Genomic DNA, 27999 nt, shown 5'->3' on the forward strand with positions numbered 1-27999 from the left:
TTATGAGAGTGAGTGAGTGAGTGAGAGAGTGAGAGAGTGAGAGAGTGAGAGAGTGAGAGAGAGAGAGAGAGAGAGAGAGAGAGAGAGAGAGAGAGAGAGAGAGAGAGAGAGAGAGAGAGAGCGAGAGAGAGAGAGAGAGAGAGAGAGAGAGAGTTGCGCTAACATACACTTTAGTGTTGGACAGGTCCAGGTCTGACACATATTCAGTGAAAGCATCAAAAGACAAATGTCTTTCGTCATTCTCATTCAGCCTCTCCATCTTCTCGTCAACCATGTAAAAGTCATTTGTGTATGCTGTTATGCTGACAGATTGCCTCACTTATTCCAAATGACTGGTCTGAAAAATACATGTTGTTCTTCACGCCACACTTGACTAATGTACCATTCTCTCTCACTCTCCTACTTATGCCTTTGTGTTGAGCAAATCCCATGGATCGTGTTTTACATAATGCAGTGAAAAAGCACTCAGTGCTCTAAACAGATAAGTTGAATAGATGTTTACATTGCAGTAAGATAGGGAAATTAATGGATATCAGTCAATTCAGGGCAAGTTCATACTTGAGAGATACCCATAATTTTCTATAGGGATTTCAAATCTATATTATAATCCATGAAATCACTTCAGTTGAAATCAAATTGACCCTAAGTCTGTTTCCTTTAATCGCAAACACCGGTGTAAACTAATGCACTGACAATGACTGAACATCAATTTGAAAAACGTACAAATGTGTGTTAAATTTCATAGGTTTTAACAACAGAATACTTAGATACTGATGTCATGACTAAACAAAAATGGGTTACCCCTCCCATTAAACCCCTCCAAGTAATGTAGAATAGAGAGAGGCAAGATAAACACAAAATAAGTTATGTATAACTGAAAACACATGCACTTATTTTCAATGACATGCATGAATGAATATATCTTAATAAAAAACAATACCTAAAATGGAAAAAGCACGTTGTGGTAAAATATATGAATGACGTATGAAGGCCTCAAATGGAACATGAGATATACATGTGTCAGCTTGATCCATCCCATACATTTCATATAAAGTCAGAGCAACTTGCTCTAATGAAGTCACATGGGTAAATACCCTCCAATTAACATGCTATCCAAAAGTAATCCGTTTGTGAAATTGCATCCTTTATCTTGGGCTGGTGCATCTAATTTTCATGAGGGCTGTGTGGAGATAGTGTAGGCCTGTGAGTCAGGATCCCTATACAGTGGTCAGACTGGACTGGTCTCTCCAGTATGTTATTGCCAGGTGACTAGTACTCTCCTATGATACTCTGGTTCTTCCTCTCTGCTCCTCTCTCACCCCCCGAGGTCCTCCCGTTCCAATTTCCATTCCCCTGTCGACCCTGGGACAATACCTCCATACTGAGGACACAAAAACACAAACATGAGTGAATATTATCAAGTTAAACAAATAGGATGTAAACTGGACAAGTTATAGAAATGTGTCATTAGAAACACTACCTGTTGATGTGATTTGGGATTTGTGGTTTGTCATCAATGAAGTTGTTGTGCCTGTAGTAGTCGAGGAAGGTGCGGGCAACATTTCTTCCCAGCTTCATGTCTGAGGGGACTGTGTTAATGCTCTTTCCTATAACATGAACATATGGCGCTGTTAGCCTTTAGTATAGTCAACAACAAGGCCATTTCTCCCTGGCTGGGAGGTCTTTACTGGAGTTACACTGTTTCATCTCACAAAGCCTCTAAATCCTGCCTCCGACACTCTACTATTAATTGAAAAAATAAATAAATAAAGCCCTAGTTTTTCCCTCACAGAACAAATAGAACCATTTGCAGTAAATAACTAAGCAATAACCAGTAGAGAAATGTGGCGTATAAATTACCAGGGTACAAAACACTGTGTTCCGCACTAAGTGAGGGTAAATCAACTGCATCAGCCAAAAACGCGAAGGTGGAAGGCATCCCAGTGGCAATTACTTACTGCCTAGGCTTTTTAAACATTCGTAAGTCTAGCCCCCAGCCCCCACCATATTATGGAGGGCATCAATAACTTGAGACACTTGATCATAAAACTGTGTGGCCACTCTGCATGCTGTTGCCATGACGCCGAGCTACATTAGATCGCAAACACAGATAATAACAAGAGGATTTAGATTAGGGCAAAATGTAGACAACATCAACAGCAAAATTGTGGTCAATCTGGATGAATCAGTACACATAAATACTGTTAAGCCAATAGGGAAAGCAATGAGAGAAAAAAATTCCCTCATGTATGATTATAATTCATAGGGCCAGAACAAGAAAAGAATGAGTGACAACAACCAATAATCCATATTGCTTTGCTGTTATGAACGTATTCTTTACCAGACAGACCAAAATGATTAAATGACACAGAGACATAATCGTTCACCTCTTGTCATTTCCTTGTTGATGTTCAGGTATGACCTGTCTATCTGTCACACCTCTGTGATTGAAACAAGTGCCCGTGAAAAAATATATAAAGAAAGTGATTCAGTGGTTTTTTATTTGTATTTTTCCAATTCCTTTCAACGCTCAGAAATTACCTAGGAAACATAAATCCTAGGCCCTATAGGTGAAATCCTATTATCCAAAGCTGTTAACTCATAAACAATCCATCCTTGGGCTGAATGGAGTGTCTGGGTAGAGGTCCATGCCTTTGTGTCTTTTCAGTGAACACACGCATGAACACACACACACCACACACACTGTATGGAAGCTAACATGCCCTAGATTAACAGAGAAGGCATGTAGGGTGCCTCCCATTTGCCCCATTTTGGCTTTGAGTGCTAGCACCTTCCTCATCCCCCTTCCATACCCCACTGTTGCTACTCTGTCACCTTAGCCTGAAAAGGTGGTGTCTCTGTGGGCCTCCATTTGTCACTCAGCAGGTTGATGGGCACTCTCCGCACGGCTCCAGCTCTTGTATTTACACCCCATCTGTCTGGGGCTACAACCTCTGCATCATGCCATTAACTATTTTAGGCTCATAACCTGCTATGCATCTATAGTTAAAATAACCTTCTTCTCTAGTTATGTTAGAAAGGTAACATGCAGTATCTTAATTCTAGCCTTATGTCATGTTGACCATCCTCTGAAGTGAGCGCTATAATTTTGAGGATTCTTCTGAAGACATGATGCAGTACAACATACTTGTCCTCCATACACAATGACTGTTACAATCCAATAGAGATCTGTTTTAACCCAGAGTGCTCTCCAGGAGGTTATCCTACACCAGCCACTCCAGCCACTGAGAGATCACCATCCCTCATGTATCCCTGACATCTTCATTTTGACCTTGGGAAAGTTTTGTGTTACCCCTTGATCAACAGAACTGGCGCCAGCGCGAACGCATGCTCTGAGCAATGACAGAAATAGCCCAGGAACCCGTGGAGTGCAGATGGCCTCTCAGCTTGTGATGTCACATCTCACATCTATTACAGGAAGTTGGTGATGGACGGCCGCTTCGGAAGGAAAAGACTTCATCTGCATCACAGCTGCGGGCGGGACACTCCAACACCCTGATTGGCTGCTGACCCGTTGCCAAGGGAAACCAGAGCGGTCGGGATGAGCTGCTAGCGGCAGGAAGTGAGGACTCTGCCAAAGCACAGCCTGAGCGCAACCCGCGAAGGAGGGCGGAAAGTTCCAAAACATCAACTCAATACACCAGGCAGGAGGAAAAGGTGTTGCATAATCAAGGGGGGTTGAAGTTTAGCATCCCTTCCTGCAACGGTGCATAAAGCAAAAAATGTATGCAGTTGGCAATAAGTAAGTATTTTACTGACACAAAATGTCACATTCCACTTAGAACACCTAGACAGTACATTTTCCCTTTCAGAATGAAGGCGCACATCAGAATTTCTCTATTACTATCAAAGTTCCTTCCAATTCCTTGTCTCCATAGAAAACAAGGCTGCCCAATATAAGTAGGCCCATCGGCACAGTCAGGCAGAGAATTACCCTTCCCTGAAGGACCTTCCCTGCCAAGATGGACAATATCTTCCTCTCAGGCTAATTTCTATACTAAATCTCCCTGCCTGGAGACAAATGCAGGACATCAGGCTAAATGACTGGACACTAGACAGCTGGCTCTGAACTCAATAGCAGTCCATTCTACTGTAACTCACAGAGAGGACAGGCCAGGGAATACAGGATGTCCTCAGGAAACATGGCAAGAAATTGGGTGGTAAATTAGGGTGTGCTTCATTGTGTTATCAGCTGGAGAACAGGACAGGGGAGGTAGACTACAGTAAAGCTCAGAGAGGACCTCTTTGTGCTGCTTGTTGGATAAGGTGATGGAAACTCAACTTTTGGGACATTGGAATGTCAGGTCAATGAGAAGAGTAGAGTTGTGCTGGGTGCTCTGGCCAGACAGATCTACAATGGGGCAGAGAGGATGCTGCTGCAGCGTTGGAAGGAAGGAGCGTCTCTCTGTCATTGGAGCATGAGGGGCTTTAATATCTCCTCTACCCTCTTGTAGGATCGATAAAGGCCTTTGTTGTGACTCAAGGACAAGCCACCATGGGGCTGATGAGGTGACAATACAACGGGAAAATGGACACTCCACAGCAGATACGACAGATGATTTGTTTACCAAGCTGTTTATCTGCTTTCAGTGTCATGTGCCCAGTCTAAACAGACAGACGGACAATGATGCCCCAATGACAAGGAACAAAACACCAGCGTCCACAGTAGACCATCCCTAACAAGAAGACAAATTAGGGACATCAGCGCCATCAATACCATCAAGTGACAGGCCTGTCACCAGGGTGATACAAAGAGCCAATTAACAATGCTAATTAAAACAGTAAACAGCGGTGCACAAAGGGAGCATGTTTTCCCCCCGCAGCTAAACTATGTTCAAAGACCTTGTGTCCTTTTCCTATAGGAAACTTTGTAGCTAATGTGTAATGCTTCATTCATTAGACATCCAACACCTGTTCTCCCCTTTAAAGACATCCAGACACAAAATACAGGCATCCATGCAGTAACAAAGACATGCACACACGGAAGCACACGCACGCTGCACACACACACACACACACACACACACACACACACACACACACACACACACACACACACACACACACACACACACACACACACACACACACACACACACACACACACACACACACACACACACACACACACACACACACACACACACACACACACACACACACACACACACATCAGATAGGGCCCCATCTTCAGCAGACTACTAATGGGGACTGACAGCAGTGATAAGGAGTAGCCCTGAGTGCTGCAGGTCTGGGGTCTGTCCAGTGTCCGTCACTTAAGAGGTACAGAGGGCAGGCAGAAGATATGTCCAGTGGGTAGATTGGTAAGTACGTACACAATGATGTACATCTCATGCCATAAAGCTCTCAGAGCCACTGGCTGAGTAGCATCAGATGACCTCTATCTAATCTGTCTGTCTAAAAGCCAGTAGGGATGGTGAAGGAAACTTCATTTAATGAAACTGCGTCACAAGTCTCAAGTCTCCATGTATACTGTCACGCAAGTCAACTAATGGGGTTTGGAATGGAACGAAATTCATAATTATATTTGTTTGAGGATAAAAGTCAGCCTACACTGTGATTTAACGGGAGTAAATAATAATGAAAAGAAGATAACAATAGAAGGAATCCTCCCACGTCTAACCATGATCTGAGGAGCATATTATTTGCAACTGGGGGAGAATATTTGCCTGATAGCTATCATTTGCATACTTGTCACTGTCCATCAATTAAGTGCCATGATTAGCGAAGCCTGAAATGTTCAATTGGCAGGTATGGTATTCAAATGTTCCTGTGTGAGTCACGCTCCCATACTTGCGTGTGCCAATTTAATGCTGATGTCAGAGTGATCTCCCAGACTGCAGCTAGCTGTCAGGCCATGCCGTCTTCAGTGGGCTGGTGATTGATGTTGAAGACACGAGGAACCACCGAGCTGTCCGGTTCCACATTGTGCTCCTCGTGCTATATCAATTTATGTGTATGGAACGTCTTCAGGACAGCACAACACTTAAGTGAGGCAGTGATACCAAACTAAGGGGTTGACAAAATGGACGTGCTTGATTGAGTGAGACTTTTATGGTGAGACCCGGGGATAATAGGTATTTCAGTTAGCCATCTGGACTGGAACCTAAAGGACAGGGGGAAATGGCACACCGCCGGAACATGGATCTGTCTCTGTTCAGTGGATCACAGCCCAGCACTGGACTTGTTAACTCAAGAGTAAAAAGGGCAACGCGTAGCTGCCTCTCACCACTGGTCTGTCTGGTCACATGACACAGCTAGCGCTAGAGTCCATCGTCCAATCAACCCTCATCATCTTACTTTAAATAGATGGAAGGCATTGCGTAAAGTTTTATACAAATAAAAAAAAGTGGGACGATTTGAAAGTCACAGATTACTTGCTCTCCCAGTCAAAGCGTCAAGCTGGGTTTTGAATAAGGTCCCAGATTCTCTCAACCTTCACACTGGCTGGTATCTCTGTTAATGATGCTCTGACATTACAGTGTGATACCACATCAAAAAGATAAAGTTTGATGGAGAAAATAGAATAACCTCGACAGAAAGGTAGACCAAATGTGTCTGCTCTGTCCTGCTTCAGAGATATTACAAATGACATACTTGAAGTAACACATAACATTTTAAGAAATAACTTTTTAAAAGTTATTTTAAGAAAACAGCTCCACCACAAAGTCTTTGAGCAAGAGGTTGGTATTGTACCTTCCTCTGTTTGAGTGCGCATCTCTTCACAATGTTGCCCATCCTCATTTATAGAGAGCCATAACAGACCAGCACACAGAGACTCTAGACTCAGAGGGACACCAGTCCTATGAAGCCACAGTGGAATCTTCCCAACAGGACACCAGTCTAAGAACAAAGCAAATGCCTCAGTGAATTCTCAGCATGAAACATTGTTTCTCTCCATTTCGTGCGAGATTACAGGTGGTGCTAAATCATTAAACGACAGAGAATATTCCAACTGCTCTGGCGGGGAACATTCACAGCTTGCTCATCCAATATAATGAGCCTTTTAGACCTGGGTGACCACAGATGGTGGAAGGAAAGCGAGGACAAATCTGTGAGATTGAAAAATATTAAATTCGCATTGACGTGGGGAGCAAGAAAATACCCTCTCTCTGGCTAGAAACTTGTTGCAGGTTTTGAAAATCACAGTTTTCCTTACTTTTGATCCTACCCTGTGATGTCACAGAGAAGCATTTTTTAGGACCTTTCTTCTTATCTTTTTAACCAGACACTGGTATTGTGCTGGAGATAATGAATATGAGGTTGAAAAGTGGTGGAATTAACCTTTAAGATTTCAATTCTGGTGACTACAGGATCCTTCCACTAAATTAGTCCCTTTTGGGTAGTGTAACTTGGTGAATTTTCTTTTTTGATTTCACCAAATTTTTACATTCTGTCATGAAGAGCACATGTTCAGGTTAAATAAATAAAAAAGGACTATAGTAAGTTCCTACAGTGCCTTGCAAAAGTATTCATCCCCCTTGCCATTTTTCCTATTTTGTTGCATTACAACCTGTAATTTAAACTGATTTTTATTTGAATTTCATGTAATGGACATACACAAAATAGTCCAAATTGGTGAAGTGAAATGAAAAATATAACTTTTTTCAAAAAATTCTAAAAAAATAAATAACGGAAAAGTGATGTGTGCATATTTATTCACCCCCTTTGCTATGAAGCTCCTAAATTCAGAAGTCACATAATTAGTTAAATAAAGTCCACCTGTGCGTAATTTAAGTGTCACATGATCTCAGTATATATACACCTGTTATAAAAGGCCCCAGAGTCTGCAACACCACTAAGCAAGGGGCACCAGCAAGCAATCAGCACCATGAAGACCATGGAGCTCTACAAACAGGTCAGGGACAAAGTTGCGGAGAAGTACAGATCAGGGTTGGGTTATAAAAAAATATCAGAGACTTTGAACATCCCACAGAGCACCATTAAATCCATTATTAAAAATTGGAAAGAATATGTCACCACAACAAACCTGCCAAGAGAGGGCTGCCCACCAAAACTCACAGACCAGGCAAGGAGGGCATTAATCAGAGAGGCAACAAAGAGACCAAAGATAACCCTGAAGGAGCTGCAAAGCTCCACAGCGGAGATTGGAGTATCTGTCCATAGGACCACTTTAAGCCGTACACTCTACAGAGCTGGGCTTTACGGAAGAGTGGCCAGAAAAAAGCCATTGCTTAAAGAAAAAAATAAGCAAACACGTTTGGTGTTCGCCAAAAGCCATGTGGGAGACTCCCCAAACATATGGAAGAAGGTACTCTGGTCAGATGAGACTAAAATTGAGCTTTTTGGCCATCAAGGAAAATGCTATGTCTGGCGCAAACCCAAAACCTCTCATCACCCCGAGAACACCATCCCCACAGTGAAGCATGGTGGTGGCAGCATCATGCTGTGAGGATGTTTTTCATTGGCAGGGACTGGGAAACTGGTCAGAATTGAAGGAATGATGGATGGCGCTAAATACAGGGAAATTCTTGAGGGAAACCTGTTTCATTCTTCCAGAGATTTGAGACTGGGACGGAGGTTCACCTTCCAGCAGGACAATGGCCCTAAGCATACTGCTAAAGCAACACTTGAGTGGTTTAAGGGGAAACATTTAAATGTCTTGGAATGGTCTAGTCAAAGCCCAGACCTCAATCCAATTGACAATCTGTGGCAAGACTTAAAGATTGCTGTACACCAGCTGAACCCATCCAACTTGAAGGAGCTGGAGCAGTTTTGCCTTGAAGAATGGGCAAAAATCCCAGTGGCTAGATGTGCCAAGCTTATAGAGACATACCCCAAGAGACTTGCAGCTGTACTTGCTGCAAAAGGTGGCTCTACAAAGTATTGACTTTGGGGGTGTGAATAGTTATGCATGCTCAAGTTCTGTTTTTTTGTATTATTTTTTGTTAGTATAACAAACAAAACATATTTTGCATCTTCAAAGTGGTAGGCATGTTGTGTAAATCAAATGATACAAACCCCCTAAAAATCAATTTTAATTCCAGGTTGTAAGGCAACAAAATAGGAAAAATGCCAAGGGGGGGGGGGTGAATACTTTCACAAGCCACTGTACTAAGTGCCAAATAAATAAAGCAAAAGGATTGACCGTTACAGGGTTGACAGTAACAGGGTTGATGATTTCATCTTAAATCAGCCATAAATCCCCTTGTGACAGGGGGAATGGAAGCTGTTGTGTGCAACAGGGAGGGGCAAATGAATGCAGGCTTCACACAAAAAAATTATAATTGTTAAAACTGGGTAACAGAGTTGACGTGTTATGTTTGACCCACCACAAAACACCTGAAAATGGCCAGAAATAGTAGAACTAGCTCATCTGCTTTTACACTATGATTTGACTATTAGATGTTCATATTAAAACGAGAATTCAGTTCACGTAATATGTTGGCCAACGTAAGAAGGACAGTTTTTTTTTCTTTACCTTAAAATTAATCGCTAATCATATGAAATAAATAATAGTGACATTGTCAAAGCAACCAAATAACTAGGGCTTTACAATGATGGCGAAAACTTGGAGAAATGTTTTTTGGGGTTATGTGTGTTAAATCTAAATAGAAGTCACAGAGAGTGCACAGAGGGACTAGTCAAAATGCTGTATTTTGGCACTTTAGCAAGTGTATTTATATAAAAAATCTGATATGGAATTTTCTACGCAGTCCATATTAAAGGGCACTTCATTTAATATAACATGCTTTTAAAAAGTAATACTGGTGCACAATTTCTACTTAAAATATCAAAGGGATGCAAAAGGACTCATTTCGTGGAACGACCCTACAACAGTCTCAGCAGAAGACAGGAGAAGGTGGGATTCATTTGGGCGTCCAGGTAATTATTTATTCGTTTTTAGAGCGGGAGGGGGGTTGCAAAGCATAAAGGTCTTTGTTGATGATTTGCACACTCCATAGACCAGATCACCGGGGCGTAAAAAGCGACATGGCTGGTTCCTTCAACCTGTCTGACCCCAATCTTTGCTCTACACGAAGTCCCCGCTGCCCTCTCCCCGCGTAGTGCTGACACTCCCCCCTCCCCAAGCCCAGCTACACGCATCCCCCAGGCCTGTTCCTGCCTGACCTTCAGCATGGCCCCCACCCACTACCATGACTCAGTCCCCCCGCCACATCCCCATCGCCCACCACACTCGCCCGCCATGGAATTACTATATAATGTTCTGCCATTTAGATGAATACCTCACCTCATCCACCTTGTTTTCAGCCAGCATACTTTAGCACAGAGAGACCAACAAAGATTGCCAGTAAACACTGCTGTTCCAGAAACATAAAGGGGGTGTGACGGACCACAGCCGCTCTGTTCTGTTTTCTTATCTCTTTCTTTAAGCCCACTGCACAGCGACAAATAATCAAGGGACTTGTTATGCACTTGCAGTGTGTGGCTATCACCGTGGTTATGCTATGTGCATACATATTACAGCAGCCTCTCTGCTGTCTGACTGTCTCCTCTGTACAGCACAGCTTTTTATGTGGGAAACAAAGAAAGGAACATTTTCAAGGAGAGGGGCATCATGGGTAAATTATTACTCTTTCCACACACAGTAAAACATTCTTTGTTTGTTTCCATCCCCTCTCCGACACGAAGGGAAAATAATCTCCTGGCGGCAGAGTCATTCTACATGGATGGGTTTCTTATTATACCGAGCCAGCCAACTATAGGCCTTGGACTTGACAGTTCAGCGGAGCACTGGGTAGGGGGAAAACACTGAGTGAAATGAGAAGGCTTTATAGCCCTTTTGATATAAACACAAGATAAATAAATAATTAAACAAAGAAGTGAATGGATGCCCTGTATATAAGGGTAGCTGGCAGTGGGTTGTCTACAGTGTGACAGAGTGATACAAGGCAGGCAGGGCCAGAGCCACACAGAGCTGAGCCACACACAGACACCTCACCCTCCTGGCACTAGAGGGCACTTACGCTACACATAACATCTCCTCTCATCTCAAAACAGGGAATATGGGCATTGTACAGTATACTTTTCTGCCTTTAGGCTGACTCCACACCACTCTGGTTTTCTGCCTCTTCTCTATCCCATGGATCTCAGATGTGTCTCCACTTTTCCAACAAAGTTTGTTAAAATGGTTAAAAACAAGTTAATCTGAAGGAACATTTTCATCTATAGAGAATGTCTATTTAATCCTGAATCCCTTTGGAGCGTACAAAAGACTGTTCAATTAACAGGCCTGCTGTATTCTATTCTTCATCACAACAAAAGCAGAACACACATGCTCTCTTCCTCTTTTGTAAACAAAATCAATGGGGCAGGTGCTGCCTTCCCACTGTCACTACGTATCTGGTTGAACAAAAGAGCAAGGCAGCGCTCAGGTGGATAAGGGCTGACCTGACTCGTCCACATCTCAGCCCTGTGCTGCCTGTCAATCGAGCCAGGCCTCCAATAATGACTAGGAAATCAATAGGCTCTCGTCTGGCCCTAAATGAGGTTGTTACTATAGGGGCAGGCAGCGTGTGGATAAACGCTGGGGGATGGAGCACCAGTACAATAGACTGACATTATCACCGTCAGCCCTCATTACTAGGCTCTACAGACGGCTGTTCTGTTGCCTGGTGTACAGACACTGCCCAGATCATTTCACTGGCCAAGACAGCTGCACAGGGCTGGCTTTTGTCTACTCAGGAGCAGCATTGATTTGGAGAATCAGACCTTTTGTAGTCCGGATTATCTCCCTCAAGAGGACACAAATTCAATCTGCCCACAGTGCCCAATCGCTGCGCACAGGCTGGGCTCTCAGGGAGAAAACGGATTCTGTTTTCGACACGTTTTGGTGTCCACAAAAACACAAAACACTGTTAGTGTTTGTACACTGGTTTGCTGGCTCAATGACATGAGCCTTTCAATACACGAGGCAACAAGCAAACAATCTACACAGAACTCTGCCACACACCTTCCTGGAACAGAACCTCACACTCAATTTCCCTTTAAACCAATCTGTGTTGCAGCCTGCATCCCACAAGTCCCAGGCACCAGTAATATACCCTCCCTTTGCAACCCTAGTCCCAGGCAACACAACACACAATCCCCTCTGTTCCTGTTGCATCTCTTCTCCTACATGGATGGACAGGGTGTATTGATGTAACTATCAATCAACTCTGACACCAATACAGCATGCTTTCTATTGGATGTGAAGCTCTGAAGTTTGGGGAAGTTAGTGGAGGGAGGAAGAGCGAGAGGGAGGAGACATACACGTGTACACGTGTCGTGAGCCCCATCTCTGTCTCTCTCCCTGATGCCTCCTCTCCTTTCTCCTCCATCAGCCAGCGGGGGAGGCTGGGAAGGCATGGGAGGAAGGGGCCCGGCCAGGCTCCCAGGGAGCCCTAATGACAATGAGAGAGAAGGATACAGGTGTCCTCGGTGTAGGGAACAGGCGACGTGCTCCCCGCTGCCATGTAGCTGTAGAAGGACACCTCCAGGGTGTAGCAGTAGGACGTGTCGTCCAGCAGGCCACCCAGGAAGCGCCTCCCGGTGCCAGCCTTCACCACGTCACGGTTAAACGACGTGTTGGACTGTGAAGTGAAACACACTGTTAATACAGAGTATATTCTACTATACCAACATTAATATCATTAATCAATCATTAGTCAGACAAGTGACAAAGCATATGTGTATAGAAGCCTAAACGAGTTTTTAAACTTTGTTTCCATTGAACATGCCATACAAATAAAGGCATTTTAATTAATTATATGAAGAGTGCCTTGGTCCTCCTTTCTTTTTGGTGTATAGAAGTATGTTGGTGAATTTCAATGCTTCATTCTAATAATGCCCACACAACTCATTGTGGTCTTGTTTTAATGCATATGATAGGGTGTCCAATCAAAAAAGCATTTTTGACCAACGGACGACATTTTTGTAGTATACTTCTAAGAAAACCAATGGTCCAAACATCATGTCTCTACCATAATCCGTTCAAAAGTTATTGGAGTTCTTAAACTTTTGGATTGACAGAATTAGGGTGACTAAATCAATGGAGGCCAGAGAACAAAAGTGGTCAAAAGAATTAAGCCTACTGGCTACCTGACAGGTCCACTTTCCCATTGAACTCGTTATCTTTCTTCTCGACTCCGCAGGAAGTAAAACAATATAGAGGTAAGATGGATATCGATTTTGAGACATGACATGTAGTATTTTCATATTTTAGTATACGCTTTCATATTAATTCGAAATTCCTGTTCTTTTTCGAAGATTTCTCACAAAAATAAGCGTATCTCTGAAATGTCAACGGAGCACTGAGTGTATACCAAGCTTTATATTTTCAAAGCCTTTTACATCATGTTAATTTAGCGTTTTGCAACCCGCAGAAACAACTTTGAAGACGACGACCACAAAATGTTAAATTATCAAAAGTTGTTACTGTCACGGTTTTGGCCGAGACTGCTCCTCCTCCTGGTTCGGGCAGGCTTCGGCGTTCGCCGTCCCCGGAGTACTAGCTGCCACCGTTGTATGTTTCGTGGTGTGATTGCTTTAGTCTGTCTTGTACACCTGTGTCTGTTTGTGTTCTGATTACGTGTCCTATAAGTTCCCTGTTTTGTATTAGTTAGATTGTGTGTTGTTGTTTGCCTGTCGTGCGGAGCTGCGTGTTTGCGCTCTGTTAGTTTTGTTTATTGTTTTACGCATGTTGCGTAATTCCCTCGCCTCCGTTTGTTTTCGAGGTCGTGTATTGTTTTGTTGCACTTTGGACTAGTAAAGTCTTTTTGGACGAATCCTCTGTGTCCTGCGCCTGACTCCTCCACCACATCCACATCGGTTCTTTTGACAGAACAACACACCAAACTATGGAGTCAGCAGGAGCAGCGGCGGCACCCAAGTCGCTGGAGGAGCGGATCAGCTATCAAGACACCATGATCCGGCAACTTGGGGCCGCCATGGACGAGGTGTCCAACACTCTGCGCCGGTTGGTGACTGGAGAGGTGCCTACGCCTTCTTACTCCATCCCATCTCCAACGGCCAGTCCTCCTCTCTCAGCACCGGAACCCAGTGGCATTCGGCTCTCGCTCCCGAGGGCATATGACGGTTCTGCAGCCGGGTGTCAGGGGTTCCTCCTGCAGGTGGAACTCTACCTGGCTACCATACACCCAGCGCCCTCGGGATACGAGAGCTTCTCCGCCCTCATCTCCTGTCTATCCGGCAAGGCGTTGGAGTGGGCCAACGCCGAATGGAGGGGAATAGACGCCGCTACCATCACCTACGCGGAGTTCTCCCGCCGCTTCAGGGCTGTCTTCGATCACCCACCTGAAGGGAAAGCGGCGGGGGAGCGTCTGTTCCACCTCCGACAGGGGAAGAGGAGCGCACAGGAGTTCGCACTGGAGTTCCGGACGCTAGCGGCGGATGCGGGGTGGAATGAGAGGGTCCTCATCGACCATTACCGGTGCAGCCTACGAGAGGACGTTCGTCGTGAGCTGGCCTGCAGGGACACCAACCTATCATTCGACCAGTTGGTGGACATCTCCATACGTCTCGACACCCTGCTGGCTACCCGCGGACGTCCCGAGTGGGGGCCGACCATTCCACCCTCCAGCACCTCCGAGCCGATTCCCATGGAGCTCGGGGGTGCTGGCGCTAGAGAGAGGAGGAGAGAGAACCCGAGGGAGGCCACCCCCTGCACCAACTGTGGCCGTGGAGGACACACCGCGGCCAGGTGCTGGGGAGGGTCTCCTGGGAGAGGGGACAACAGGTCACGCACTGGGGAGTCATTTCAGGTGAGTAGGCGCCCCACTTACCCAGAGCTTTCTGTTGGTCACATGAGTATTCCTGTGAGATTTCCACAGGTGGCACCTCATTCCCAGCATAAGGCGCTAGTAGATTCAGGCGCAGCTGGGAATTTTATTGATCGGGCATTTTGTTATAGGTTTGGAATTCCCCTTCGGCCGGTAGAAGCCCCATTTCCTGTCCACGCCTTAGACAGCCGGCCGTTGGGGTCGGGGCTGATCAGAGAAGTCACAGCACCACTTACTATGACGACGCAGGGGGGTCATGAGGAGATCATTCAGTTTTATCTGATTGACTCTCCTGCGTACCCCGTGGTGTTGGGGCTTCCCTGGTTAAGCACCCATGATCCTACCATTGCGTGGCAACAGAGGGCTCTTATGGAGTGGTCTGCCCAGTGTGTAGGCAGATGTCTAGGTGTTTCCTTAGGGGCGACCTCGGTTGAGAGTCCGAACCAAGTGCCCGCAATGCGCATTCCCCCTGAGTATGAGGACTTAGAACTCGTGTTCAGCAAGACGAGGGCAACACGGCTACCACCTCATAGACAGGGGGACTGTGCGATAAATCTCCAAACAGGAGCGGCTCTTCCGCGGAGCCGTGTGTATCCCCTGTCTCAAGAGGAGACAGCGGCTATGGAGACTTACATAGCCGAGTCCTTGGCACAGGGATACATACGGTCCTCCACTTCCCCGGTTTCCTCGAGTTTCTTCTTTGTGAAGAAGAAGGACGGGGGTTTGCGCCCGTGTATTGATTACCGTAGTCTCAATCAGATCACGGTTAAGTACAGTTACCCTCTTCCACTGATTGCGACTATGACGGAGTCATTACGCGGAGCGCAGTTCTTCACAAAGTTGGATCTCAGGAGCGCGTACAATCTGGTGCGCATTAGGGAGGGGGATGAATGGAAAACGGCATTTAGCACCACCTCGGGTCATTACGAGTATCTCGTCATGCCATACGGGCTAATGAATGCTCCTTCAGTCTTCCAATCCTTTGTTGACGAGATTTTCCGGGACATGCATGGGCAGGGTGTGGTAGTGTACATCGACGACATCCTAGTGTACTCTTCTACACGAGCCGAGCATGTAGCCCTGGTGCGCCGAGTGTTGAGAAGACTGTTGGAGCATGACTTGTATGTCAAGGCAGAGAAATGCCTGTTCTTCCAGGAGTCCGTCTCCTTTTTGGGTTATCGGTTGTCCGCGTCTGGTGTGGAGATAGAGGTAGACCGTGTGTTGGCCGTGCGTAATTGGCAAACTCCAACCACTGTAAAAGAGGTGCAGCAGTTCTTGGGTTTTGCTAATTACTACCGGAGGTTTATTCGGGGCTTTGGACAGGTTGCAGCGCCCATTACGTCCCTGTTAAAGGGGGGTCCGGTTCGTCTGCTGTGGTCAGCTGAGGCGGACAGGGCATTTGTCAAACTGAAGAACCTGTTCACCTCGGCCCCGGTGCTGGCGCATCCGGATCCCTCTTTACCATTCCAAGTAGAGGTAGACGCGTCCGAGACCGGTATTGGGGCAGTCCTGTCACAACGGTCCGGCACGCCACCTAAGCTCCGCCCCTGTGCGTTCTACTCTAAGAAACTCAGCTCGGCGGAGCGCAATTATGACGTTGGGGACAGGGAGCTGTTAGCTGTAGTCCAGGCCCTAAAGGTGTGGAGGCATTGGCTTGAGGGGGCAACACCCTTTCCTCATTCTGACCGATCACCGTAACCTGGAGTACATCCGGGCAGCTAGGAGATTGAACCCTCGTCAGGCTAGGTGGAACATGTTCCTGACCCGGTTTGTTTTTAAGATCACATACATCCCAGGGTCCCAGAACGGTAAGGCAGACGCCCTGTCCCGGCGGTATGACACAGAGGAGAGGTCCATTGAGCCCACTTCCATACTGCCGGAGTCTTGTCTGGTGGCTCCGGTGGTATGGGAGGTCGATACGGAAATCGAGCGGGCACTGCGTGCCGACCCTACTCCCCCCGAGTGTCCTGTGGGGCGGAAGTACGTTCCGCTCGAGGTTCGTGATCGTCTTATTTATTGGGCTCATACATCACCCTCCTCTGGACATCCAGGTATTGGCCGGACAGTGCACTGCCTTAGCGTGAAATACTGGTGGCCAACGTTAGCTAAGGATGTGAGGGTTTATGTCTCCTCCTGCTCGGTGTGCGCCCAGTGTAAGGCGCCTAGACATTTGCCCAGGGGTAAGTTACATCCCCTGCCCGTTCCACAACGACCATGGTCCCACCTCTCGGTGGATTTTGTGACCGACCTACCCCCTTCCCAGGGGAATACCACCATTTTGGTCGTTATGGATCGGTTTTCCAAGGCCTGTCGTCTCCTCCCAATGCCGGGTCTCCCTACTGCCCTACAGACCGCCGAGGCCCTATTTACCCACGTGTTCCGGCACTATGGGGTCCCCGAGGATATTGTGTCTGACCGAGGTCCCCAGTTTACCTCCAGAGTCTGGGGGGCGTTCATGGAACGATTGGGGGTCTCGGTGAGCCTTACCTCGGGGTACCACCCAGAGAGCAATGGGCAGGTTGAACGAGTCAACCAGGATGTGGGTAGGTTTTTGAGGTCCTATTGCCGGGACCGGCCGGAGGAGTGGTCCAGGTATATCCCCTGGGCCGAGATGGCCCAGAACTCTCTCCGCCACTCCTCCACCGGTTTAACACCTTTCCAGTGTGTTTTAGGGTATCAGCCGGTCCTGGCACCGTGGCACGAGAGCCAGATCGAGGCCCCTGCGGTGGACGAGTGGATTCGGCGCTCGGAGGAGACGTGGGACGCTGCCCATGTCCATCTGCAGCGGGCCATCCGTCAACAAAAGGCGAGCGCCGATCGCCACCGCAGTGAGGGACCGGTGTACGCACCGGGAGATCGAGTCTGGCTCTCGACTCGAAACCTGCCCCTCCGCCTGCCCTGCCGGAAGCTGGGTTGGCGGTTTGTGGGGCCCTTCAAAGTCCTGAGAAGATTGAACGAGGTGTGTTACAGGTTACAACTGCCTATTGAATACAAAAATATTAACCCCTCGTTCCATGTGTCTCTTCTCAGGCCGGTGGTAGCTGGCCCACTCCAAGAAGATGAGATAGGAGAGACCCCTCCGCCCCCTTTGGACATCGAGGGGGTCCCGGCGTACAGGGTCCGGACCATCTTGGACTCGAGGCGCCGGATGAGTGGTCTCCAGTATCTCGTGGAGTGGGAGGGGTACGGTCCGGAGGAACGGTGCTGGGTGCCTAGGAGGGACATCCTCGATCCATCCCTCCTGACTGAGTTCCACCGTGGGCATCCCACGCGCCCGGGTCCGCGTCCTCCTGGCCGTCCCCGAGGCCGGGGTCGGCGCACGGCTGGAGCCGCGCGTCAAGGGGGGGGGGGTACTGTCACGGTTTCGGCCGAGACTGCTCCTCCTCCTGGTTCGGGCAGGCTTCGGCGTTCGCCGTCCCCGGAGTACTAGCTGCCACCGTTGTATGTTTCGTGGTGTGATTGCTTTAGTCTGTCTTGTACACCTGTGTCTGTTTGTGTTCTGATTACGTGTCCTATAAGTTCCCTGTTTTGTATTAGTTAGATTGTGTGTTGTTGTTTGCCTGTCGTGCGGAGCTGCGTGTTTGCGCTCTGTTAGTTTTGTTTATTGTTTTACGCATGTTGCGTAATTCCCTCGCCTCCGTTTGTTTTCGAGGTCGTGTATTGTTTTGTTGCACTTTGGACTAGTAAAGTCTTTTTGGACGAATCCTCTGTGTCCTGCGCCTGACTCCTCCACCACATCCACATCGGTTCTTTTGACAGTTACGAGAAACCTGCACCGTCATGTCAACAGAGCTCGTTTGTTGTATAGACAGGTTAGCTGACAAAGTCGCACATTGCTTCAATAGGGTCAGAAGTCCAATCAGTTGTGATTCTGGATGGCCAGATATGCTCGCAACAATGACACGAAGCTGCCATGTGGAGAATTGTAGGTGGCTCATTTCAGTTAGTTTTATCTTGTTCTTGATATCATGTCTTGTTTTGAGGTGTTTTTACTGATGTCACTTCTATGCTAATATGGCTCAAATTCACTAGCTAGTTAACCAACAACTGTAACGATGTATTTGAGAGACAACAAGTAACGGTAGCTAACTCCATTCCGTACATATGTGAGCAACCGCTGCATTCAAACGAGGCTGAAATGAAAACTATTGGGACTGTAGCGACTGTGTTGGCATCAAAATCAGGGGTGTGAACTAAGTTTCGATTCAGCGTTGATTGACATGGTAATAGACCAATAGTATTGGAGAAAAGTTGAAAAAACTGACCCTGCTGACGCTGTACGTTAAAGTGTGACATGTCATTATTCAACTCATTCTGTGCCGTACAGCCTATTTCCACCAGGTGTAGCGCTTCTCTCGCAGATTAAAAACAAGAAATGATCAATGGTGAGTGTGAAGTTAATTACTTGTGAGTTAATCAATAGTTAATTCAATCAATTGTAAATTTTTCGCATTTCAATGCGAGCCATAATGACTCTCAAAAACCGTGACACCCACAGTTTAATTGGGAAGATAAATGTAGCGCCGCCCTAAAAACCCTATTCAAATTCGACACAAACCTTCAAATAGGTATGTAATGAGACATTATATAAACTCTTTATAGTGTTTTATTTACATTTTAGAGGTGATAAGTTGGACAAATTGGGTGAAAAAAGCCGGTTCCCCACACGACATATCTCCCCCTTTCACTATGATGCAGTAGCTTTCGCTTCCCCACCCGCCATTTTTAGAAAGACCTGGCGGAGCTCCATTGCTTTCTTCAATCATGCAGAGACGGGCAGCATGAAGGTCTCGTCATTGACTTTGCTGGAAAGGGGAGAAATTGTGCTTTACAATGGTTGTAAGAGCATGGCGCTTGCAACGCCAGGGTTGTGGGTTCGTTTCCCACGGGGGGCCAGTGTGAAAATGTATGCACTCACTAACTGTAAGTCGCTCTGGATAAGAGCGTCTGCTAAATGACAAAAATGTAAATGTATTCATATTACAGTTGACCTGGAAGTATTACGTTTTGGGGGCGCTAAAATAAGGTCAAATGTACGGAACAGCGCGATGTACAAAAGTGCGTTAGCTACCGTTACTCATTGTCAAATCAAAAATCTAATCAAATTGTATTTGTCACAAGCTTCGTAAAGGAGGTTGGTGGCACCTTCATTGAGGAAGACGGGCTCGTGGTAATGGCTGGAGTGGAATTAGTGGAATGGTATCAAACACATGGTTTCCAAGTATTTGATGCCATTCCATTTGCTCCATTCCAGCCATTATTATGAGCTGTCTTCCACTCAGAAGGCTCCACGTGCATATAGGTAGGGGTAAAGTGACTACGCAACAGATAATAGATAATAAGCAGTAGCAGCAGCGTATGTGATGAGTCAAAACAGTTAGTGCAAAGGGGGGTCAATGCAGATGGTCCGGGTAGCTACAGTGCTCTGAAAAAGAATTTGCCCCCTTTCATATTTTTTATACTGAATGTTATCAGATTTCAACCAAAACCTAATATTAAAGCTGAGTTAATACCCTCTTATGGATCGGACCCTTTTTTTCAATTTCCGCCTAAAATGACATACCCAAATCTAACTGCCTGTAGCTCAGGACCAGAAGCAAGCATATGCATATTCTTGATATCATTTGAAAGGAAACACTTTGAAGTTTGTGGAAATGTCAAATTAATGTAGGAGAATATAACACATTAGATCTGGTAAAAGATCATACATTTTTCATCAGCTTTGAAATGCAAGAGAAAGGACAGACAGTGACGTAGGATTCTAGATTTAATTTAGATGTTGTCCACTAGATGGCAGCAGTGTGTTTGCAAAGTTTCAGACTGATCAAGGGAAGAATTACATCACTACATAATATTTTGTATCAAGTCTGCCAGCAGTTTTCCCAAATGTGCCGATTTGGTTTTCAAGTACATAACTATAGAGAACATATAAAAATGCTATGGTAATACAAAATTTTAGTTTGCACACTCCCAGGAATGTCATACATCATGGATCATTAGCTTCCCTACAGAAAAGACACTAACCGTCACACATCTAGATGGCCGGGCGGGGTGGGTGTGGAGCCAGACGTCAAACTGTAGAACCCAGTTCCTACATTTGAATATAAAAATAGATTTTTTAAACAAAACTACACTACATTTTATCTCTGGGATCCTCAGGATGACAAATCAGAGCAAGATTACTGAATGTAAGTACATTACTTACCTTCAGAGGTGAATGTACCAAACCAGTTGCCGTGATAAAAGTGTTTTGTTGTTGTGCACTATCCTCAAACAAAAGCATTGTCTTTTTTTGTTGTTGCTGTAATAGCTACTGTAAATTGGACACTGCAGTTAGATTAACAAGAATTTAAGCTTTCTGCCCATATAAGACCATTCCAGTCACATATCGCATATTGAGCAGCAACTGTCCCATATAAGGGACACCGATCCCGTAGAGGTTAAAGCAGTTCTGCATTCAAGAGTGGGCCAAAATTCCTCCAAAGCGATATGAGAGACTGATCAACAACTAAAGGAAGCATTTGGTTGCAGTCATTGCAGCTCAAGGTGGCACAACCAGTTATTGAGTGTAAGGTAATTTTTTGTAATGACTTGGTGCTGCCTATCTTGGCCAGGACGCTCTTGAAAAAGAGATTTTAAATCTCAATGAGCCCTTCCTGGTTAAATAAAGGTAAAATAAATAAATAAAATAAAAGGGGGCAATTACTTTTTCACACATGGGAATTGGGTGTTGCATAACTTTGTTAATTAAATAAATAAAATAAGTTTCCATTTGTTTTGTTATTTGTAACCTCAGGTTCCCTTTATCTAATATTAGGTTTTGGTTGAAGATCTGATAACATTCAGTATAAAAAATTAGTAAAAATAGAGAAAATCAGAAAGGGGGCAAATACTTTTTCATGGCACTGTATTTGGTTAACTATTTAGCAGTCTTATGGCTTGGGGGTAGAAGCTGTTCAGGTTCCTGTTGGTTCCAGACTTGGTGCAAATGTACACTGAACAAAAATATAAATGCAACATGTAAAGCATTGGTCCCATGTTTCATGAGCTGACATAACAGATCCCAGAAATGTTCCATACGTACAAAAAGCTTATTTCTCTAAAATGTTGTGCACAATTTTTTTTTACATCTCTGTTAGTGAATATTTCTCCTTTGCCAAGATAATCCATCCACTGACAGGTGTGGCATATCAAGAAGCTGATTAAATAGCATGATCATTACACAGGTGCACCTTGTGCTGGGGACAATAAAAGGCCAATCTAAAATGTGCAATTTTGTCAGACAACACAATAGAGCCCCACAGTGGCGGTGTCATAATACCCATAAAACCTAGCGGTCAAACAGGGAAATGGTTCCAATCGTTTTTCCACCATTCAAATTCTATGGAATTTTAGAAACACTTAAAATAAGGGCTGTGTTTCGTGTAGGCTTACCCTGGCGTGGCGTTATGATAACCATGTTAATCTCTCTCGGACAAGGTGACTTTCATCAATATATTAGTCTCTATTTACAGATTCGAAAATGCTAATTAGTATCAAAGTAGACATCATACAAGACTACAAATCTCTGCAAGCTCCTGCACTTCATCTCTAGCAGACACCTTTGCTAACAGGTATTGTGTCAATTTAAAACTTGCACAAGACAGTTCGCAGAATTGTAAATTTAAAGACATTTAACCAATGTATTACTACATTTAGCTGACATTAGATAGTTAATCCAGAGATTCTTACCTTTGCCTTGATTCGGCAGTCTCGTCCAGATCATCATGGCATTTGTAGTTCTTTATGATAGCCACATTAGCAGCTAATTAACATTTCATTTTGGGGGGGGTAAATACAGATGAATATATTGATAAAAGTCAACTTGTCCTAGAGAGATTGACATGGTTATCAAAATGCCATGCCAGGGTAAGCCTACACGAAACACAGCTTTTATTTTAAGCATTTCTAAAATCCTCTATGGGAAAAATGAACGATGGAAAAACAATTGGAGTCTTTTCCTTGTTTGACCACAAGGTTTTATGGGTATTATGACTCATACTGTGGTACTCTATGCCACAGATGTCTCAAGTTGAGGGAGTGTGCAGTTGGCATACTGACTACAGGAATGTCTACCAGAGCTATTGCCAGAGAATTGAATGTTAATTTCTCTACCATAAGCCACCTCCAACGTCGTTTTAGAGAATTTGGCAGTATATCCAACCAGCCTCACAACCGCAGACCACGTGCATGGCATCGTGTGGGCGAGTGGTTTACTGATGTCAACGTCGTGAACAGAGTGCCACATGGTGGCGGTGGGGTTATGGTATGGGCAGGCATAAGCTACGGACAACGAACACAATTGCATTTTATCAATGTCAATTTCAATGCACAGCGATACCGTGACGAGATCCTGAGGCCCCTTGTCATGTCATTCATCCCCCACCATCACCTAATGTTTCAGCATGACAATGCAAGGGCCCCATGTCACAAGGATCTGTACACAATTCCTGGAAGCTGAAAATGTCCCAGCTCTTCCATGGCCTGCATGCTCATCCGACATGTCCCCATTGAGCATGTTTGGGATGCTCTGGATCGACGTGTACGACAACGTGTTCCAGTTCCCCACAATATCCAGCAACTTTGCACAGCCATTGAAGAGGAGTGGGACAACATTTCACAGGCCAAAATCAACAGCCTGATCAACTCTATGCGAAGAAGAAGTGTCGCGCTGCATGAGGCAAACAGTGGTCATACCAAATACTGACTGGTTTTCTAATCCACGCCCATATTTTGTTTTTTCAAGGTATCTGTGACCAACAGATGCATATCTGTATTCCCAGTCATGTGAAATCCATAGATTAGGGCCTAATGAATTTATTTCAATTGACTGATTTCCATATATGAACTGTAACTGTTCATTAGTTGCGTTTATATTTTTGTTCAGTATATTTATCTTTTCAATAAACATTGGAGACGACATATACAGTGCCTTCGGAAAGTATTCAGACCCCTTGACTTTTTTCACATTGTTACGTTACAGCCTTATCCTAAAATGGATTAAATGAATAAAAATCCTTAGCAATCTACACACAATACCCCATTATGACAAAGCGAAAACAGGTTTAGACATTTTTGCAAATGTATTAAAAATAAAGTATTCAGAACCTTTGCTATGAGACTTGAAATTGAGCTCAGGTGCATCCTGTTTCCATTGATCATCCTTGAGATGTTTCTACAACTTGATTGGAGTCCACCTGTGGTAAATTCAATTGATTGGACATGATTTGGAAAGGCACACACCTGTCTATATAAGGTCCCACAGTTGACAGTGCATGTCAGAGCAAAAACCTAGCCATGAGGTCGAAGGAATTGTCCGTAGAGCTCCGAGACAGGATTGTGTCGAGGCACAGACCTGGGGAAGGGTACCAAAAAATGTCTGCAGCATTGAAGGTCCCCAAGAACACAGTGGCCTCCATCATTCTTAAATGGAAGAAGTTTGGAACCACCAAGACTCTTCCTAGAGCTGGCCACCCGGCCAAACTGAGCAATCAGGGGAGAAGGCCCTTGGTCAGGGAGGTGCCCAAGAACCCGATGGTCACTCTGACAGAGCTCTAGAGTTCCTCTGTGGAGATGGGAGAAACTTCCAGAAGGACAACCATCTCTACAGAACTCTACCAATCAGGCCTTTATGATAGAGTGGCCAGACGGAAGCCATTCCTCAGTAAAAGGCACATGACAGCCCCCTTGGAGTTTGTCAAAAGGCACCTAAAGACTCTCAGACCATGAGAAACAAGATTCTCTGGTCTAATGAAACCAGGATTGAACTCTTTGGCCTGAATGCCAAGCTGGAGGAAACCTGGCACCATCCCTACGGTGAAGCATGATGGTGGCAGCATCATGCTGTGGGGATGTTTTTCTGCTGTGGGGATGTTTTTCAGCGGCAGGGACTGGGAGACTAGTCAGGATCGAGGGAAAGATAAACGGACAGAGAGATCCTCGATGAAAACCTGCTCCAGAGTGCCCAGGACCTCAGACTGGGGTGAAGGTTCACCTTCCGACAGGACAACGACCCTAAGCACACAGTCAAGATAATGCAGGAGTGGCTTTGGGACAAGTCTCTGAATGTCCTTGAGTGGCCCAGCCAGAGCCCGGACTTGAACCCGATCGAACATCTCTGGAGAGACCAGAAAATAGCTGTGCAGCAACGCTCCCCATCCAACCTGACAGAGCTTGAGAGGATCTGCAGAGAAGAATGGGAGAAACTCCCCAAATACAGGTGTGCCAAGCTTGTAGCATCATACCCAAGAAGACTCGATGTTGTAATTGCTGCCAAAGGTGCTTCAACAAATTACTGAGTAAAGGGTCTGAATTACTTATGTAAATGTTTTATTTCATTTTTTTTATAAATTAGCAAACATTTCTAAAAACCTGTTTTTGCTTTGTCATTATGGGGTATTGTGTGTAGATTGAGGGAAAAAAACTATTTAATCGATTTTAGAATAAGGCTGTAACGTAACACAATTTGTAAAAAGTCAAGGAGTCTGAATACTTTCCGAAGGCACTGTATGAATAGAAAAGGTGTGCACAGCAGTAGTTATATAGGATGAGCCATGACTAGGATACAGTATATACATACACTGAGTGTACAAAACATTAGGAACACCTTCCTAACATTGAGTTGCACCCCCCCCTTTCCCCTCAGAACAGCCTCAATTCGTCGGGGCATGGACTCTACAAGGTGTCGAAAGCGTTCCACAGGGATGCTGGCCCATGTTGACTCCAATGCTTCCCAAGGCTTAAAAACCCATTCTCTAACCTTTCTCCTCCCCTTCATCTACACTGATTGAAGCGGATTTAACAGGTGACATCAATAAGGGATCATACCTTTCACCGGGATTCACCTGGTCAGTCTATAAACTGGTTTCCATCCAACCTTTTTATGCAAGTAAAGTAAATAATGACAGGCCTGATGGTAACAGAACATTTTTCGTAAACTTTCAAAATGTCGACAAAACTAAATACGCTAGACAAGGTGGGATCTTTTAGCGTCGGTAAAATGTATAATGCGAGAAATGTCGGTGGAAACGCTTTTATGGGCAAATATTGATATAATAACCATCATATCGAAGTAAACTTGGAGTCATGCTGACATGTTGTGTGGTCCTCCCACTATGACTTGTCGGGAAAGCATGCAGTTTATTATGCTACAGATGAAATAAAATGTGAACTTCACAGGGTGGTGAAAGTGCAAGGTGATGAGCTTAATGCTCTTTTCCAATAAATATCGAGGTACTTATTCTGGTGACATGATAATCGATGCTTGGCTGCAGTTTGACAAATAAAAATAATCTTGCTCTTTTGTCCATAATAATAATAATCTCATCATGTGGGCTATACGTGCGCTCTAGCCAACAATAGCGCGCAGATAGCGTTGTTGGCTAGAGCGCACGTGCCAATACCAGAGAGGACACTTGCTATATAACGCAACATTTTTTGTGAGAAAAACATCAGTAGAGTTGAAAATGCAATGGAAACCCATTTAACTAAACTTTTTATTCGGTTCACGGGAACTTAACATGAAAAGGTATTTTATGTGCACTACGTCATCATGCACAGCCTTTTATCTGCAAAAAGTATATTTTATCTGCAACAACCTCTCCCTCAACGTCAGCAAGACAAAGGAGCTGATCGTGGACGGGGCTGTAGTGGAGCGGGTCGAGGGCTTCAAGTTCCTCGGTGTCCACATCACAAAGGAATTATCATGGTCCACACACCAACACAGTCGTGGAGAGGGCACAACAACGCCTCTTCCCCCTCAGGGGACTGAAAAGGGCCCTCAGAAAAGGGCATGGGCCCTCAGATCCTCAAAATGTTCTACAGTTGCACCATTGAGAGCATCTTGACTGGCTGCATCACCGCTTGGTACGGCAATTCCTCGCCATATGACCGCAAGTCATTACAGAGGGTAGTGCGTACAGCCCAGTACCTCACTGGGGCCGAGCTCCCTGCCATCCAGGACCTCTATACCAGGGGTGTCAGAGGAAGGACCTAAAAATGGTCAAAGACTCGAGCAACCCAAGTCATAGACTGTTCTCTCCGCTACCGCATGGCAAGCGGTACCAATGCACCAAGTCTGGAACCAACAGGACCCTGAAAAGCTTCTACCCCTAAGCCATAAGACTTCTAAATAGTTAGTTAAATAGTTAGTCCGGATAGCTATTGGTTATCTGCATTGACCCTTTTGCACTAACTCTATTATCTATCCTGTTGCCTAGTCACTTTATCCCTACCTACAGTATATGTACATATCTACCTCAATTACCTGGTACCCCTGCTCATCGACTCGGTACTGGTACCCAGTGTATATAGCCAAGTTATCGTTACTCATTGTGTATTTATTAGTTGTGTTATTATTTCTCTTTTATTCTCTCTGCGCGGCCCGTCAGTAAGCATTTCACTGTTAGTCTGCACCTGTTGTTTACGAAGCATGTGACAAAAAACGTTTTATTTTATTTTACACATGCAGGCACACACACTGCTGTATACAATCACACCAAAGGTTAGCTCTTTATCGAGCCAGAATTATAAATAACCGGTGGACACTGTGACATTCTTTATGTATGGTGGGTTGCTAAAATAATTTTGGCTGTTGAAAGACTTTCCTTGTGTACTGGTGAAGAAAGTTCTATGAGCGCTGTGAATGTGTCACTGCACAGAAAAGGTTATTATTCTGGCTATATGTAACTGGCACTGCTACAAAATGTCACATTGGCTGAGCGCTAAAGGTCACTGTGGCTGAGAGGTGAAGGGGAACACAGACTTTAAGTATAGCTTCCACACCCAGCTGTATGATAGATCTCAGTCAACCCTGTGGGTGATACAGTAACTACTGTAGCATAGCCAACTAGCACCTGCTAATATGTGGGGTGTATTTCCTGTGGAACATATGTGAGATGAGAAGGGTTAGGATTGATATGGCCTGACCAGGGAAAACTCTGGGCCCTAAAGCTGTCCCTGGTATGATTGATGTGATGGACTTACGAAGGAGAAGTCTGGGGCATTGTGGCAGAGCAGGCGAGGGAACACGGCTTGTCTCTGGACTCTCTCCTCCTCCTCAAACACGTTCCCGTACATGAAGCCATTCATCATGGTGGAGTGGGCATGAACATCAATGTAGAACTCCAGCCCCACCTTCTGAATACGCGACAGACAC

At 45.2% G+C, this 27999-nt stretch overlaps 1 protein-coding gene across 1 annotated transcript; it reads right to left on the reverse strand.

The window, feature by feature from the left end:
* Positions 1 to 638: 638 nt before the first annotated feature.
* LOC311130490 (cytosolic carboxypeptidase 6-like) lies at positions 639 to 27974 on the reverse strand. Its single transcript, XM_084163242.1, has 4 exons — positions 27828 to 27974; positions 12434 to 12596; positions 1481 to 1580; positions 639 to 1381 (listed from the first exon to the last, which is right to left on the reverse strand). Exons 1-4 carry the CDS (start codon positions 27933 to 27935, stop codon positions 1270 to 1272), a joined length of 483 nt encoding a protein of 160 aa, XP_084019368.1. The 5' UTR covers positions 27936 to 27974; the 3' UTR covers positions 639 to 1269.
* Between the last annotated feature and the right edge of the window lie 25 nt (positions 27975 to 27999).

This window comes from Coregonus lavaretus (assembly GCF_964263955.1).
Source record: "Coregonus lavaretus genome assembly, chromosome: 6".
Taxonomy (NCBI): domain Eukaryota; kingdom Metazoa; phylum Chordata; class Actinopteri; order Salmoniformes; family Salmonidae; genus Coregonus; species Coregonus lavaretus.